The sequence below is a fragment of the Macrotis lagotis genome, chromosome 5 (genome assembly GCF_037893015.1).
Source record: "Macrotis lagotis isolate mMagLag1 chromosome 5, bilby.v1.9.chrom.fasta, whole genome shotgun sequence".
In the NCBI taxonomy this organism is placed as follows: Eukaryota; Metazoa; Chordata; class Mammalia; order Peramelemorphia; family Peramelidae; genus Macrotis; species Macrotis lagotis.
Window position 1 is genome coordinate 67,736,124 of NC_133662.1, and position 16,430 is coordinate 67,752,553.

General features: G+C 33.3%; 1 protein-coding gene across 1 annotated transcript in view; it reads left to right on the plus strand.

Annotated features, from left to right (window-relative positions):
• LOC141489299 (olfactory receptor 14A2-like) overlaps positions 1-14,798 on the plus strand; it is a 15,226-nt gene extending 428 nt beyond the window's left edge. Inside the window, exon 2 of the mRNA XM_074190017.1 lies at positions 13,875-14,798. Coding sequence (XP_074046118.1) covers positions 13,875-14,798 — 924 coding nt within the window. The remainder of the gene's footprint in view (positions 1-13,874) is intronic.
• Positions 14,799-16,430: the final 1,632 nt, after the last annotated feature.

Consider the following 16,430-nt stretch of genomic DNA (forward strand, 5'->3'; position numbering starts at 1 on the left):
ATTAAGGGTAAGCTTCTACCCTGTCCCATCATCCCAGGTACCCTAGTACCTGAGGCTGCCTGGCAGTCCCTCTTGAGCCTGCTCAAGGGGGACAGGCGGTCAAATTTTAACGGCCCCATGTTGGGCGCCAACTGTTGCAGGAGGGGTCTGTCTGACCCTCCAGCCACCGCCCTCTACTTACCCTAATCCAGGGTCTTCAGATGTCTCTGGCTCCCCACCCGGGGTGGGGGAGGGGAGAACAAACCAGGCAGAGCACCCGAGGAGAGGTTCACTTCTTTATTGATGTTACTAAGAATCCCCCCGAGCCTTTCTGTACTATCACTTTTATCCCCAGACCTAACTCCTCCTAGTAGGTGGTCTTGCTCCTCCTGAGTTCCCCCTGAGGGTGGAGCCAGCCCATACCGAGGCCATCCCAGTACCCGAAGGCAGGTTCTGACCTCTGGGCGTCTCAACGTTCCTCTCAGAGGGCCCCAGTCCAGAGCCGCCCCTAATAATTGTAACCCCTATACATATGAAAAATTCCTCTAAATCATTACTGATTAGAGAAATGGAAATTAAAGCATTTCATAAGTACTACCTCTCCCCTCTCAGAATTGCCAATATAACCATAAAAGACAATGATCAATATTGAATGGGATGTGGGTAATCTGGGACACTAATGAATTGGTGGTGGAGCTATGAACCCATCCAAAATTTTTGGAGAGCAATTTGGAACTATGCTCAAAGGGCAATAAAAATGTGCATACCCTTTGATCTAGCAACACCACTACTGGGTCTATACCCTGAAGAGATCATGAAAAAGAGTAAAACTATCACTTGTACAAAAATGTTCAAAGCAGCCCTATTTGTGGTGGCAAGGAATTGGAAATTGAACTAATGTCTACCAATTGTGAAATAGCTGAATAAATTGTGGTATATGTATGTTTTAGAACAATATTATTCTATTAAAAACCAGGAGGGATGGGAATTCAGAGAATCCTGGAAGGACTGATACTGAACAAGATTAGCAGGACCAAAAGAATATTGTACTCCATAAAAGCAACATGGGGTTGATGATCAATCTTCTTGCTCATTTCATCAGTGCAGCAATCAGGGACAATTTTAGCGTATCTGTGATGGAGAATACCCTTTGTATCCAAAGAATTGTGAAACTTAAAGAAAGAACAAAGACTATCACCTTTAATTAAAATATTATCTCATTATACAATTTTGCTATAACTTATATGTTATTATTTCCTTAAGGATATAATTTCTCTCTCAACATATTCAATTTTGATCAATATATAGCAGGGAAACAATGTAAAGACTATCAGACTGCCTTTTATGGGGGGATGGCGAGGGAAGCAGGATTGGAGGGAAATTGTAAAATTCAAAAAAACAATAAAATTTTTAAAAATGTAAGAAAAGCAAAAAGGAATTAAAAATAAAAAATAAAAATCTAAAAAGTCACAAAAAAGATTTTTCATGATTTAATTATGTATAGACCTTCCAAATGCTCTCCTTGTCTATCTAAATGGAAAATAAAATCCTTATAATCAGCATCACTTTGTGACTCATCTGTACTCATGGCTTCTAAGTATAATAACTTCATATATTTTCAATCAACATCAGCTAAGATATTGCCTAAAGGATTAATACCTTTGTGGTCATTCTATATCCATACCCTTATTCTTGGTATGTTTCTTTTAATCATCCTAAGAGAAATATAAGTCTCAAGAAATGAAAGTATTATCTGCCAATGCAAGTATGTGCAGTTTAATTTTCTTGAATAGCATCTTTCCCCTTTCTCTTTACCTTTTTAAGCATCTCTTAAGGTTTATTTATGAAGACTGAGCTTTCTCTTCAGTTTTGAACTTTTTAATCAGAAAATTTTGGAAGTTCTCAGCTTCATTGAAAATTCATCTTTTTTCTCCAAAAGGAATATGTTGAATTTTTCAGGGTAATTAATTCTTGGTGGTAATCCAAGATTCTTTGCCCACTAGAATATCATATGTTGAAACTGTTGAAGTAATTTGGATTGTGCTTCCTTGGTACTTAAATTGCTTCTTTTTTACTGATTACAGTATTTTCTTCCTTTGTGAGAATTATGGAATTTGACTGCAATGTTTCTTGGAAATTTTATTCTGGGGTCTGTTTCTGGAGATACTCTGTGGATTCTTTCAAGGATTATTTTGTCTTCTTCTAGGATATTAGGGCAGGTTTCCATAATATTTCTTTTTTTTAGGTTTGTTTTTTTTTTGCAAGGCAAATGGGGTTAAGTGGCTTGCCCAAGGCCACATGACTAGGTAATTATTAAGTGTCTGAGACCATATTTGAACCCAGGTACTCCTGACTCCAGGTGCCACCTAGCCACCCCTATATTTTCTTGAAAGATAATTTCCAGATTCTCTTTTTCATCTAGGTTTTTGAGTAGACAATAATGTATAACATATCTCTTCTGCATCAGTTTTGCAGTCTGTTTTTTTTTTCTTGGAGGTAATTGAAATTTCTTCTTTTTTCAATCTATGTTTTGTTTGATGAAGTCATGGCATCTCACAGTCATTACTTTCTATTATCCAAATCAATTTTTATGGTTTTATTTTGTCAGGATTTGTGTTTCCTTTTCCAGTTGGTTAATTTAAATGAGTTACATTCTTTTTCTAATCAGTTATTTTGGGTTTTAAAGGGGTTGATTTTTTCAGTCAATTTCTCATAATTCTCTTTCATGGTTCTAATTTCTTTTTTCATTTTTTCTTCTTTCACTCTACTTTGGTTTTAAAAATCCTTTCTAAGCTCTTCCATGTGATTTTGAATATGAGGCTAATAAACAGCTTTCTTTGAGATGATCCATGTAAGCAATTTGTCATTGCTTTCTTTTTCTGATATGTCATTTTTATAATCCCTATCTCAATAGTAGCTTTCTATAGTTGGCACTCTTTTTGCTTTTTTTTGATAGTTGTTCTCTATTGCTGAGGTTCAGGGAGTATAGTCCCAAGCTTTTGGTGCTTGAGTCAGAATATGATCTCTGCTTTATCTCCTGCCGAAGTGGTGCCTATGAAACCTAGGTATTGATTATGTAAAGATTTTTTTCCTCCTTAATGTACAGGCAAAGCCTATGCAATGGTTAGTTCTCAAAATGGCACTGAGTTTCCTCAGAGATCCCAAGGCTCAAATTATGTCTGGGGTTGAGACCCTCTCTGCTGGCCTTCTTTTTAGCTGAGCTGTGACCTGGTCTGCTATCTAGCTGAGCTGGGACTTGGGCTACACTGTGACTAAGAGCTTCCTTCTTACTTTTCTGCTCTTCCACCTATTTTGGGCTATACTTCCCCTTTTTACCCAGACCTTTACTGAAGAGTTTCCATGATATACTGAGGTGAGAACTTCCTGTGTTCTTTTGTTTGGTGGGATCTTTAGCTCTAAGATCTGTGTAGAAACTTAATTTTCAGTTGTGTCAGGAAAAGCCCTGGGGGCATGCTAATTTAGCACCACTATTTTGACTCCACCCCAGAAATCCTCATGACTCTGCCCCATAGGTCTTCTCCTTGTTCTTACAGTTTTTATTTCAAATGGGGTGATGCCTTATCAAAATACACCTTGGACTCTAACTCAACTCTAGATTTATTATACCTGCATATACAAACATATATAAAAAGATATATACATATATATGTATTCTTATTCATATACAAATTTATAAATATACATATCAGATAATCTACAATAAGTAGTAGACTATAATATATTTTATAACTAGGTGTTTATTCAAAAATACATGCTTGTTTGTGTAGATATGATTTTGTATTTTATGTACTCAGTTATGAGTTATTTTACTGTGCTTCCATGTCAAGTTCAACAGTTTTAATATGCTGACTTGCTGATAGCCTAGATAGTGCTAATAAACATGATTTTGAAAGTGTATTTAATTAAAGTAGTAACTATAAGCATTTAGCATGTCTACAATTTCTGATATTTTTTCATAATTGTCTTGTATTCTTATATTTAATTAGAGCAATAAACTAAAGAGTAGTAAGGAAAACTGTTGTCATCATTTTATAGTTAAGCGAACAAAATTTTTTCAAGTTCTCTGGTAAGTGATATTTCATCTGTTTTCAAGTTATGTTACTATATTTTTTACAATATTTTTATTTTACCAAGCAAGCTTATATTACTCTGCAGTTCAAATACATTATTTTCAAATTGGTGCTTTCCTTTCCTTTAATTTTCTTCCAAGTTTGAAATAGAGTATCAGAACCTCAGTATTTTGCATGAATATTAAAGGTCATTCATTTTTTTAATTTAAAGTTTTGCTACATTTTAATTTTTGAACTATCTCCCTTCCTCCTTCATCACCCTCATCAGAGAAAAATGTCACTTGGCACTAATATATAAATATATGTAAAATCATATTATGCAGACTTCTATTTATCAATTGTTTCTCTGGATATTGGTAGAATCTTCCTCCAAGGTCCTTTGTAATTGATTTAAATATTTACAATATTCAGAATAGCATGATTATTCATAGTTGTTTGTTGAACATTACTGCTCTTACTGTTTCCAATGTTCTACTGGTTCTACTCATTTCACTCTTCCTTATTTCTTGTAAGTCCAAGTTTTATCTAAAATTAGTTCAGAAAATAATATGGCAGAAACTAGGAATAGACCAACATCTCACATCCTATACCAAGATAAAATCAAAATGGGTTCAGGATTTAGACAAAAAGACAATATTTTAAGCAAATTAAGAGAATAAGGGATAGTTTACCTGTCAAATCTATGGAAAGGGGAGCAGTGTATGAACAAAGAAGAGATAAGTAACATAATAAAAAACCTGAATAATTTTGATTACATTAAATTTTAAAAAAGTCTTTATACTAACGAAACCACTACAACCAAGATCAAAAGGAATGTAGCAAACTGGGAAACATTTTTTATTACTAGTGTTTCTGACAAAGGACTCATTTCTAAAATATATAGAGAGAAGTTAGTCAAATTTATAAAAAAAGGCATTCACCAATTGAGAAATAGTCAAAGGATATGCAAACATTTTATAAGTCCAGTATCATTAGAAATCAGAGAAATACATATTTCAAAAATTAATTTGTCATCTCAGCAAGAAAATGATGTTGAAGATAGAAAAATTTCCACTTTTTTGGCTCCATAGTATTGGAATATCGAACAGAATTTCAGATTTTCTGCTGAGTTGATGAGTTTGACTATCTTATTTATTAATTCTTCTTAAAATATTTTTAAGGACTGACCTTCTGAGATGGAATCAGATGCCAGGAAAACTGCATTTTTAAAAGGCAAAAATTTATTACTTAATGAAATAAATTATTTTCCCCCAAAGCGAACAATGTCTGCCTTTCATGTTAGAATTTTTTGCAGTTTTTCCATAATCAAACTCTAACTCTTATTCTTTCATACTTTGACATTCTTTCTTTGTCTCCATGCCTTTTTATTTTAATTTATTTATCCTTCCATTAATTAATTCATGAATTCATTTATTTACTTATTTTGCAATTTTTGACAAAGATGGTTTCCAGCATTCATCCTTTTGCAAACTTTGGAGTTCCATATATTTATAAAACTTCCCTTCCCTCCTCCCTCACCATGATAGCAAATAATTTGGCAAGTTGTCCATGTGCAACCCAATTTTACATACTTCCAAAGCAGTCATCCTGTGAAAGGTGAATTAGGACTAAGGGAGGAAATAAAATGAGAAAGAAAGAAAAAAATTTAAACAGTGAATATAAAATATTCTGCATTCTGATTACAGATTTTTATTTTCCCTCTGGATATGGATGGCATTATCCTCAACACACCTCTCAGGATTGACTTTGATCACTGAACAGTTGAAAACAGTTGCTTTAGACTTCTAGGGCAGAGCCAAGATAAGAGGGTGAAGCTTTCATACTCCCAGAGCTTTTTCCTTCAAAAATTAAATGAAGCTTCTAAACAGACAGTAAAACTAAAGATCCCAGCAAAAAAGACAAATTGTAGACATTGTGGAGGATCTTCAGCAAGGTCTCTCTCTTTGGGGGCGGGGGGAATGAAGTAAAATCCAGCTAGGTAGGAGAGTGGAAAAGACAGTTGAGAGGCTTTTAGCCACAGTGCAGTCTAGGTCCCATTTCCTAGACAACAGCACAGATCTTCACAGTTAGATAGTAAACCAGCAAGGCGGATGCTAACCTCAAACAAAGTGTGAACCCTGGGAACACAGGGACAAAGGCAGGACTGGGTTGGGAACAAGCCACTCCATGGGAAGAGCCTGAACAAAAAGGAGGAAACAAACATATGTATAGGCAATGCCTGGGCTGCATAGGAAACATATTGATGGGTGATAAGTCAGGGATCAAGCCCCAACCACAGCACAAATACCTTGGTTCTCTACTTCCTACAACCAAAGATCAGAACTTAAATAATCAAAATGAGCAAAATGAAACAAACAAACAAGCTAAAAGAGAGCTAATAATGGAAAGCAACTTTGAAAATAGAGATAATAAGAATGCCTCAGAAGAGGAAATCAATGAAAAAGGAAATCTCAAAGTAGTCTATAAATTGGGCTCAAATCCAAAACTTCATAGAGGATAGTTTAAAAGAATTTAAAAAACATAGAAGAAAGGAAGAAGGGAAATAGAAAAAAGAAATGAGAGCCATGCAAGAAAATTTTGAATAAATGAATAAAGATATTAATTCCTATAAAAATAAAAAACAACCAACTGGAAAAAGAATGTGTCTCTTCAAGAATCTAAAATCAACCAATTGGATAAGCAATTCAGCTCATCTAAAACTCAAATAGATCAACTGGAAAGGGAATTCAACTTAGCAAAAAGTAAACAACTGGAAAAAGGAAACACAAAAGCTAACTAAAGAAAATAAAATCTAAAAATTAGAATTGGACAGATAAAAACCAATGAATCTATGAGACAGAAAGACTTCAAACGAAGTCAAAAGACTGATAAAATTGAAGAAAACATAACTACCTATTAAGATATTAAGAAAAGTAATCCATGTGAAAAATAGATCTAGGAAAGATAATTTACAAGTTATTGGTCTTTCAGAAAGTCTAGATTAAAAAAAAGCATGGAAAATATAATTCAGGAGATTATCAGGGAAAACTGTCCAAATCATCTAAATCAAGATGACAAAGTTACCACTGAAAGAATATACAGAGCAGAAGCTAGCTGTTGCAGTGAATAGAATAGCCCTGGAATCAGGAGGACCTGAGTTCAAATCCGAACTCAGACACTTAATAATTATCTAGCTGTGTGACCTTGGGCAAATCACTTAACTCCATTGCCTTACAAAAAACAAAAAAAAAATTTAAATATTTAAAAAATAAGAATACACAGAACTCTTCCAGAATGAGAAGCAAGGACAAAAACTCCAAGAACTATCTGAGTCAAATTCCATAATTCTAAAATAAAGGAGAAAGTATAGTGAGTTGTCAAAAAGAAACATTTTAAATACAAAGAAGCACAATCAGAATTGCATAGGCCTTATCAATTTCAACATTGAAGGATTAGAGGACCTGGAATATGGTATTTTAGAGGAAAAAGGACCTTGGATTACAACCAAGAATTTACCACCCTGCAAAATTCAGCACATTATGTGAGGGGGGAAAGATAGATGTTCAAAGAAATTGAGGATTTACAAAAATCTCCTGATTAAAAGGTCAAAACTGAACTCTGAATTCAATCTTCAAATACAAGACTCAGAGATGTATAAAAAAGTAAATAGAAAGTGGGGGCAAAAAAAAGATGTTAGTGAAGAATATTTAATTTTTTACCACGCTACAAAGGAAGATAACATTTGTTATTCTTGAGAATTTTATTTCGCTTAAGATAATTAAAGGGTCAAATATAGTTGAAGAGTTTGTACTTAGAGTATAGGGTTTCTTGTTCTTCTATTGAAGAAGACCAAAATGGCATCACTATATTTAAGACAAATTACTGGGTTTACAATTGCGGCTGATCAGAAAAATATGAGCTCAAAATGCTAAACCACAGGTTGTGCACAACTTTCTCTGATGAAGGCATCCTATGCAGGGCAGTATTTTTCTATGCCTGTGTCTCATGTAGCTTAAAATCACTTGTAAAGTTCTTAAGAGAAGTCATCAGAATGTCCCAGTTCTTGGAGTACTTAGAGTCTCTGTACCTAAATAAATTAGAAGTAACTTTACATTATTGGATCCTTATAGATTTGCAATACCATCAACCCTGGAAACCTATTTAAAAGGGCTGGACATAAAGAGATTAGGAAGTGATCTTATCAATTTAAGTACAATGGTTGGGGAACTAAAGCCAGGGAGAGTGGGAGAGAGTATGCTTAGGTGGGGAGAGTACAAATGGTAGATTAAATGACTTGACTTTACATGATGCTTTGGCTCATGAGGACTGTGTCCATGGAGGGTACATAAAAGGGTGGAAAGGTATAAAGTGATCATATTTTGATGTGATTCTTGACTCTTAAGAAACACATTTCTAATAAGGCATAAGGGTACTTAGTGACTATGAGGCAATGCTATTTATCAATTAATCAAGTAATCAATCAACCAAACTTTGAGTGATAAAAGTTTGAGCTTATCAAGCAAGAAAGCAATCAATTCACATATGTATGGAAACAAGAAAAGCATGTCAAGGAGAAGGCAGGGCATTAGTGGATAAATAACAGCTGGGAAAGATGCAAAAAGACCTATTGTGGTAGAGGGAAAGAAGGGAGGGTATGAATAATGAATAAACCTTTCAATCTGGCCCAGATAAGGAAGATACATTTTGGGTTTAACATCTATTCTACTCTGCAGGATTGTGTGGAGTGATGGAGTGGGTAGGGTTAGAATTGGTAAAAGGAAAAGTGAAAGTATAAGTGAAGATAAATTAAAATTAAAATTGTAGAAGAAAAGTTAAAGAGGAAAGAGTAAAACTTTTGAGAGAAGGAATAAGAGGAAAGGAAGAGAAAGTACAAGAAAGGAAAGATATCATGGACAGCATAAAAAATTAGTCATCTTAAATCTAAATGGGAATGGAATGAATTCTGCCATTAAGTGGGAGTAAATAGCAGATTGGATTAAATACCAGAATCTTAAAATACGTGTTTACAAGAAACATATTTGAAGCAGAGAAATACAAACGTGGTAGAGGTAAAAGCCTGAACTAAAATATATTGTGCTGTAAAAAAAGTAAAAAAAAATCAGGAGTAGCTATCCTGATCTAGACAAATGAAAAGCAAAAATAGATCTCATTAAAAGGGTGAAGGAAGGTAACTACATCTTCTTTGAAGGCACCATAGTCAAAGAATATCATTATTATATCATTATTAATCATATATCTATATCTATTGCTAGAGTATCCAAATTCCTAGAGAAATTGAATAGACAGTAAAACTACAATAATAGGGGATTTCAATCTCTGTCACACAGAACTAGATAAATCTAACCACAAAAATAAACATGAAGGAAAATAAAAAAGTAAATAAAATTTTAGAAAATCTAGAGAAAACTAATTGAGGTTAGAATGAATATACAATTTTCTCTACATTACATGACACTTACACCAAAATTGACCTTGTACCAGGGCATAAAACCTTTCATCAAATACTGAAAGGCAGAAACAATAAATGTATGCTTTTCATATAGTGATGCAGTAAAAATTGTATGTAATGAAAGGATGGAAAAATAAATCAAAAATTTATTGGAAACTAAATAACATAACTTTAAAAACTGAGTGGATAAAACAATAAATCATAAAAATGATCAAACATTTCATTCAAGAAAATGATAACAATTAGAAATCATAACACATTTTACAGGAAGCAATCAAAGCAGTTTTTAGGGGGAAATTTTATGTCTCTAAATACTTAAATGAATACAATGGATAAAGAGGAGATCAATAAAATGATTATGGAAACATAAAAACCTACAAAAAGAACAAATTAAAGATCCCAAATTAAATACCAAATTGGAAATCTGAAAATCAAGAGAGAGATTAATAAAATTGATTGCAAGAAATCCATTGACCAAATCAATAAAACTAGGAGTTGGTTTTATGAAAAAAAAAATAGATTAACTTTTGCTGAATCTGATAAGCAAAATGAAATAAGAAAACAAATTACTAGAATCAAAACTTAAAAGGCTGAACTCACTACCAATTTTGAAGAAATTAAAGGTATAATTCAAAACTGATGACCTGAGTGAAAAGGATGAATATTTACAAAAATACAAACTATCCAGATTAATAGAAGATGAAATAAAACACTTAAATAATCCCACTTTAGAAAAAGAAGTAAAGAAATCATCCATAAACTCCCTAAGAAAAAGACTACAACTCCAGATGAATATATAGGTGAATACAACCAAACATTTAAGAAACAATTTCAATTCTACAAAAACTATTTAAAATAGAAGATGGAGTTCTGACAAATTTCTTTTATGACACCAATATGATATTGATACCCATACCAGGAATGACCATAAGAAACCCAAGCCCCCATGGTCGACCAGGCTCTAGCCCCACCATTGATCAAGCCTGTTCAGTTCTAGTGCCCTCAGGCTCCTGGGCTCCAGCCCCACTGCTACTCAGGCTAATTTGCAGGTAATTGCTCCCAGGCTCTCCCTGGTCCCATGGTCCCAGCAGAATCTGCTTTCACCCATGACTGCAGAAGACAAATCCTGAGGTAGATGTTCTTTCACCTGGCTTTTCTTTCTGAGTTTTGTTGATTGGATTTCTGTTAGGAGGTTTGTTTCCTATCATATATAGCAGAAGATCAGGAGATTTTAGAACTGTGCCTCTCTTCTCTCTGCCATCATGGCCAGAAGTCCCTTTCATGCCTTTCCAGAGACGGCGTCAAAATCTAAATTTAATTCGTTCTTTTTTCTGCTTCTAAGAATCCCTAGTTACTATTCTAGTCAAACTAAAATTGCTACTGATCCTCAATGTCTTTTATGAATTACCCTAGATACTGGCTCTGTTTCCCAAATTATCTCCTTTTTATTTTGGGGCTCTCTCTCTCTCTCTCTCTCTCTCTCTCTCTCTCTCTCTCTCTCTCTCTCCCTCTCTTACTGTGTGTGTGTGTGTGTGTGTGTGTGTGTGTGTGTGTGTGTGTGTGTCTGTGTGTTAAGATTCTTTGTATAGGGACCCATATAGAATCCTCATTTTTTAAAACCAGGTACCATTTCAACTTTGTATTTAAAGTTCAACCACCCATCACAGAACTTAGCACATAGTAAGTGATAACAAAAAACTTCCTGACAAAACTGAAAAAGTGAAGAAATTGCAGTATTTAAAGGTTAAAGAAGATAAATATGTACTATAATATACTACCAGAAAAAGTAACAAGTAAAGAAAATTCAGAGATATGTATAGATGGAAATAAAGGACACAGGAACTATATGGATAATGATTTCAATTATTTAAATGCTTCAATAGTCAGCAAAAATAATGGCCAACCACTGTATTTATATATTAAAATTAAAATATACTTTCTATGAACAAATGGTTGATTACAAGAGTGAAATTTGATGGGTACAATCAATAACAGCTTTATACAATCTTTTCAAAATTTTTACAAAGAAATATACTTCTTGATATTTCATTATCATTTGTATTTATGCTTGTATTTAATTATGGCAGTTCTCAATATAATGTCACTTTTTCTCAGTTAAAACCTAGAAAAATTGGCAAAAGATGGATACTAGGGTATTTCTCTTATTAGCACGGCAAGTCCTCTAGTGACATCCCCAATGTATCAGTGCCAATAAGCCTTCTGAGAGTTCTTGGGTCTGAGTGATTCTGGAGCTTGGGGAAAATCTGGCTAAATCACTCTACAAGTATTTAACAAGACTCCAGATCCTTTTCTCATCAGAGAATTCTTCAAGAGACGATGATGCAATTGTATGATAAGAATTTCAGTGATAATGAACCCTAATATATATACAATCATTTATAGAAAATTTAAATACCAGAATCCAAATGATGAAGTGATTCCTATGGCAAAGAATATTTGAATCTTTCACACGGTACAACTTTCATAAGTCTCCTTATGTTTCAGGTAATATTTGGCCTAGGAACTGAAGGAAAGGAAAGTATAATTCTTTTTTACATCTTCAGGTCACATATGGATATATGAATTTTCTCCATCATTTGTGAAAAATTACCTCACTTCAAAATAAACTTACTACTCACAAGAGAGAATTTAATTTCACTGTCTACCAATGGCTTGAAGAATTTAACTAATTGTAAGGTATGAAATTCTGCTTTCTAATATCAAAATATACTTGTATCATATAAAAATTTACCTCCATAATTTTGATGAAATGATAAATATGGAGGACAATATGTATATTTGAAGGAGATAATATTCAAGCTCTTTTAATTCATATATCTAATATGTTATTTACATAGAATGTTAATTACATACATACATTTATAGGTATATGTAGCTTTATTTTGTGTGTGTGTGTGTGTGTGTGTGTGTGTGTGTGTGTGTGTGTGTGTACACAGAGAAGAGACAAAATACTTATCCAATCTCAATGCTTATAATTTCATCAATATTGATAAACAGATAATAAAAGCAGATTATCCAGGAGAGGGAGGTGTGATACTGGCATTTAGGGAACTGAGAAGTAGTTTCACGTAGAAAAGGTCACAGACTAGGTCTTAAAGGAAAAAGGGATCTCCAGAGGAGAAAGGAACAGAGAGAGAACTCGAGGTTTATTGAAGAGCCATAAGATATACATTTAAACATTTGGGAGATAGAGTTTTGTGGGTGAGGAATAGAAGAAATACTAATTGGAATATAACATAAACCAAAGAAGATAATGTTTTATAAGACTGGATAATGTACAAAAAGGAATGAAAATTAAATTTATAAGAGTTGATGAGGTCAACAAATGATAGTATATATTAAAATATAAAAGTACCATAAACATAATTTCACAGTAGTTCTTTATGCTTTTATGTACATTTCAATGCAGGAAAAAGTAAATTGTTTACCTGAGACAGTTACTGTACCCCCTCCCACATCCGAAAATAATATATGATAGAACAGACCCACCTCTAGTGCGAATGTTTAAGAAGCTGCTTTTCTATTTGATAGTTGATTGTCATGGCAAAAATTTCAGTCTACAATAAAAACAGGATTGTCAGCTATAAAGAATAAGAAGTAAATCAAATGGTTTCTGTAAAGTTCTGATCTATGCCCTCTGTATCTACCATAGCAAGACAATTCTGGTCTTTGCATGGTAATTCCAGTCTTGGGTTAAATATTTTATCATTATGCAACATTAGAAGTATGAAAAACTTCTAAAGAAATTCCATTCATATAAGTCTCAAATTTGGAAAGATAGACAAACTTTTGTGTTAAGTTAAGATTTGCCCCAATTTGATATGAAGGCTGGATGATCCAATGAACTGGCCTTGAAATCAGGCTTTCTCTGCTTCTGGTTCTGACACTCAAAACAGGGTGGGGGGGAATCACTTAAATATGCTAAGCAGCAAGATAACTTTATCTATTGATTGGAAAATATAACTCAAACTGTATTTGCATAGGGTCATCTCTTAGGCATATGCCATATATTCCATAAAATAATAAATATAGCAAAAGATTATTTTGACAATTTCCTTTTCTAGTTCAGAATCCTGTTAAATATTTTTACATAAATTTTGTGAATTGTAAAAATCCTTAAAATCATCTTCTCCATTGTCCTAATTTTACATATAATAAAACTGAGTTTGACTAATGGAGACTGAATTGCTTAAGGTAAAAATTGGAAAAGTCAGAAATAGAGTTCTGGTCTCCTGATACCCAGATCATTGTGTGAACTTATCATTTGAGACCTGTTTCTGCTTTCTCTACAGAAAGTTAAAAAAAAAAAACCTCCTCTCAAAATATGGGCATAGTACCACACCATAGAGACAGGATTCTTACTCAGGAGATTTTCCAATACTTGGGAGCTCCAAGTCTTATATGCCATGCTTTTCTTATTGATCTACCTGATGGCTTTGATAGGAAACTTACTCATCTTCACCCTCATCTCTGTTGATGGACATCTCCATACACCCATGTACTTCTTCCTGAAGAACCTGTCCTTTTTAGATCTCTGTCTTATTTCTGTCACTGTCCCCAAAACCATTGTAAACTCCCTCAGCCACAGTTCCTCTATCTCTTATTTGGGATGTGTGCTGCAGTTGTTTTTAGTGCTTTTATTTGCAGGATCTGAGATTTCACTCCTTACAGTGATGTCTTATGACCGCTATGTAGCCATCTGTCAGCCTCTGCACTATGAAACCATCATGATTAAGGAGTCTTGTATAAGGATGGCAGTTGCTTCCTGGTTCAGTGGAGGTATGATTGGAACCATGTACTCAGCTAGTACATTGACTTTGCCTTTCTGTAGTTCTCATGAAATTCATCAATTTTTCTGTGATGTCCCTTCTTTACTAAGGATCTCCTGCTCTGAAAACTTCATTGCAATTTATGTGAGTATAGCTATTGGGTTGGGCTTAGGGATTTTCTGTTGTATTTTTGTTATTATCTCTTATGGTCACATATTTTCAACTGTACTGAAGATTCCAGCAACAGAAGGTAGATCAAAGGTGTTTTCCACTTGTTTTCCCCACCTTATTGTTTTTCTAGTTTTTATTATCACTGGGGCCATGGCTTACTTAAAGCCACCTTTGGAATCTGACTCAATTCTTGATCTATTATTGTCTACATTCTATACAGTAATGCCCCCAACCCTGAACCCTATCATCTATAGCCTGAGGAATAAGGACATAAAGAGTTCTTTTAGGAAGTTTATAACCAATACTCAGAGGAATTAATGAAAAAGAATTTTCCATGATTCTATACTTTTTTTTTAACAAATTATTTCTTTCTTTCATATTTATTGACTATAACATATTTTCACATATATCTAACATCAGATGGATAGAACATTAGTTTAGAAATCTAGATTTTGAGGTCAGGGATATACTAAGAAATAAAACTTTCCAATGTACATATACTCACATAAGTGCGGAAAATTAAATTGATACTTTATATTTCTATAATGCTTTTTAGTTTTTCAAGAGTTTAAAACAGTACCTGGCACATTTTAACACTAAATAAGTGTTTGAAAATTATTGTTAAGTTTCATATTACTACTTTATCTCAACATTATTCCCAAATTGTAGTTATGAAAATTGTTCTTTATATTATTTTACTATTAAGAGCAATGAATCTCAGGGAATTAAAGTGATTTGACAAACTCCTTTAAGTGGAGACTTCTTAGCTCATATGCATCTTTCTTTTCTAAGTGGAATTTCTTTTCACTTTAAATCATGCAGATAATTGTCAAATAAATATTTAATGTAAATTAATGTGAAGATTTTCAAACATTTAAATATTAGTCAATATCTATAAAGTGGAATGTTATATTTTACTTGTATATCTAAATCTTAATCATAGAACCATAGAATAGTGGTCCTAGGAGAGATGTCAAGAGCCATCTATTCTAATTTTTATCTTGAATTTCATATAAAATACAATTGTTCATTGTTCTTGTACTATAAGTTTAACTATATGATATTGATATCAATGTAATGTGTGCATATAAATAAATATACCACATACTAATGTGTTATATGCTTTATATGTATGTATGTATTGCACTGTATTTAGACATACATGTTCATTATATATTTCTATGTGAATGTGAGCATATTTACAGTTAAAAATTACTACTTGGAAACATCTTCCAAGATATTGTTTTATGTCCACTAGTTCCTAAGATGTAATTCATTTGGTCTTCTTGTACTAGGAGATTAGGCACACTGATAACATACAAATGATAGACAAGTCAGGTGTGTATTCTTATCATATAGTTATATGATGTGAAAGTTCATTTTTAAAAGTGAGGGAAAATACTTGTCTAGTCTATTTTGTAACTCCCTTGTGCTAAATATACACATGAAAAATATATTATTTTTTTCTTGTCATGTTTTTCTATATATCATAGCCTTGTTACCATAGAGATAGAAAATTGATAAGACCCGTTGCAAGGTAACAAGTTATTTAACTTATTATATCTGCTAAATTATGTGTTTAAAATTCCTGAAAGTGTATTCATCTGTATACATTTTATTATAAATAAATTGAGAATGCTATTTATGTCTGATATTGCAGAGTAAGGAGGAAATCCTCTGAACTCTCTCATCTTAATCTCCAAACAAATATAAATCACACTCTAATATGAATTATGGAATAGCAGCACCAAGGAAATGGAATGAAATGAATCTCACTGCAGCAAAAAAAGAATAAAATACATGCTCAGTATCCCAACAAACCAGCAGCAGAGCATGCCTCATCAAACTAGCAGTAAGGCCTAAGCTGCAGTGCAGTCCTATCCAGCAGTAGGCAAGAAGCTAGTCTTGCTCCCTTGCAACCCTATCACTGATCCACTATCTCACTTGTTC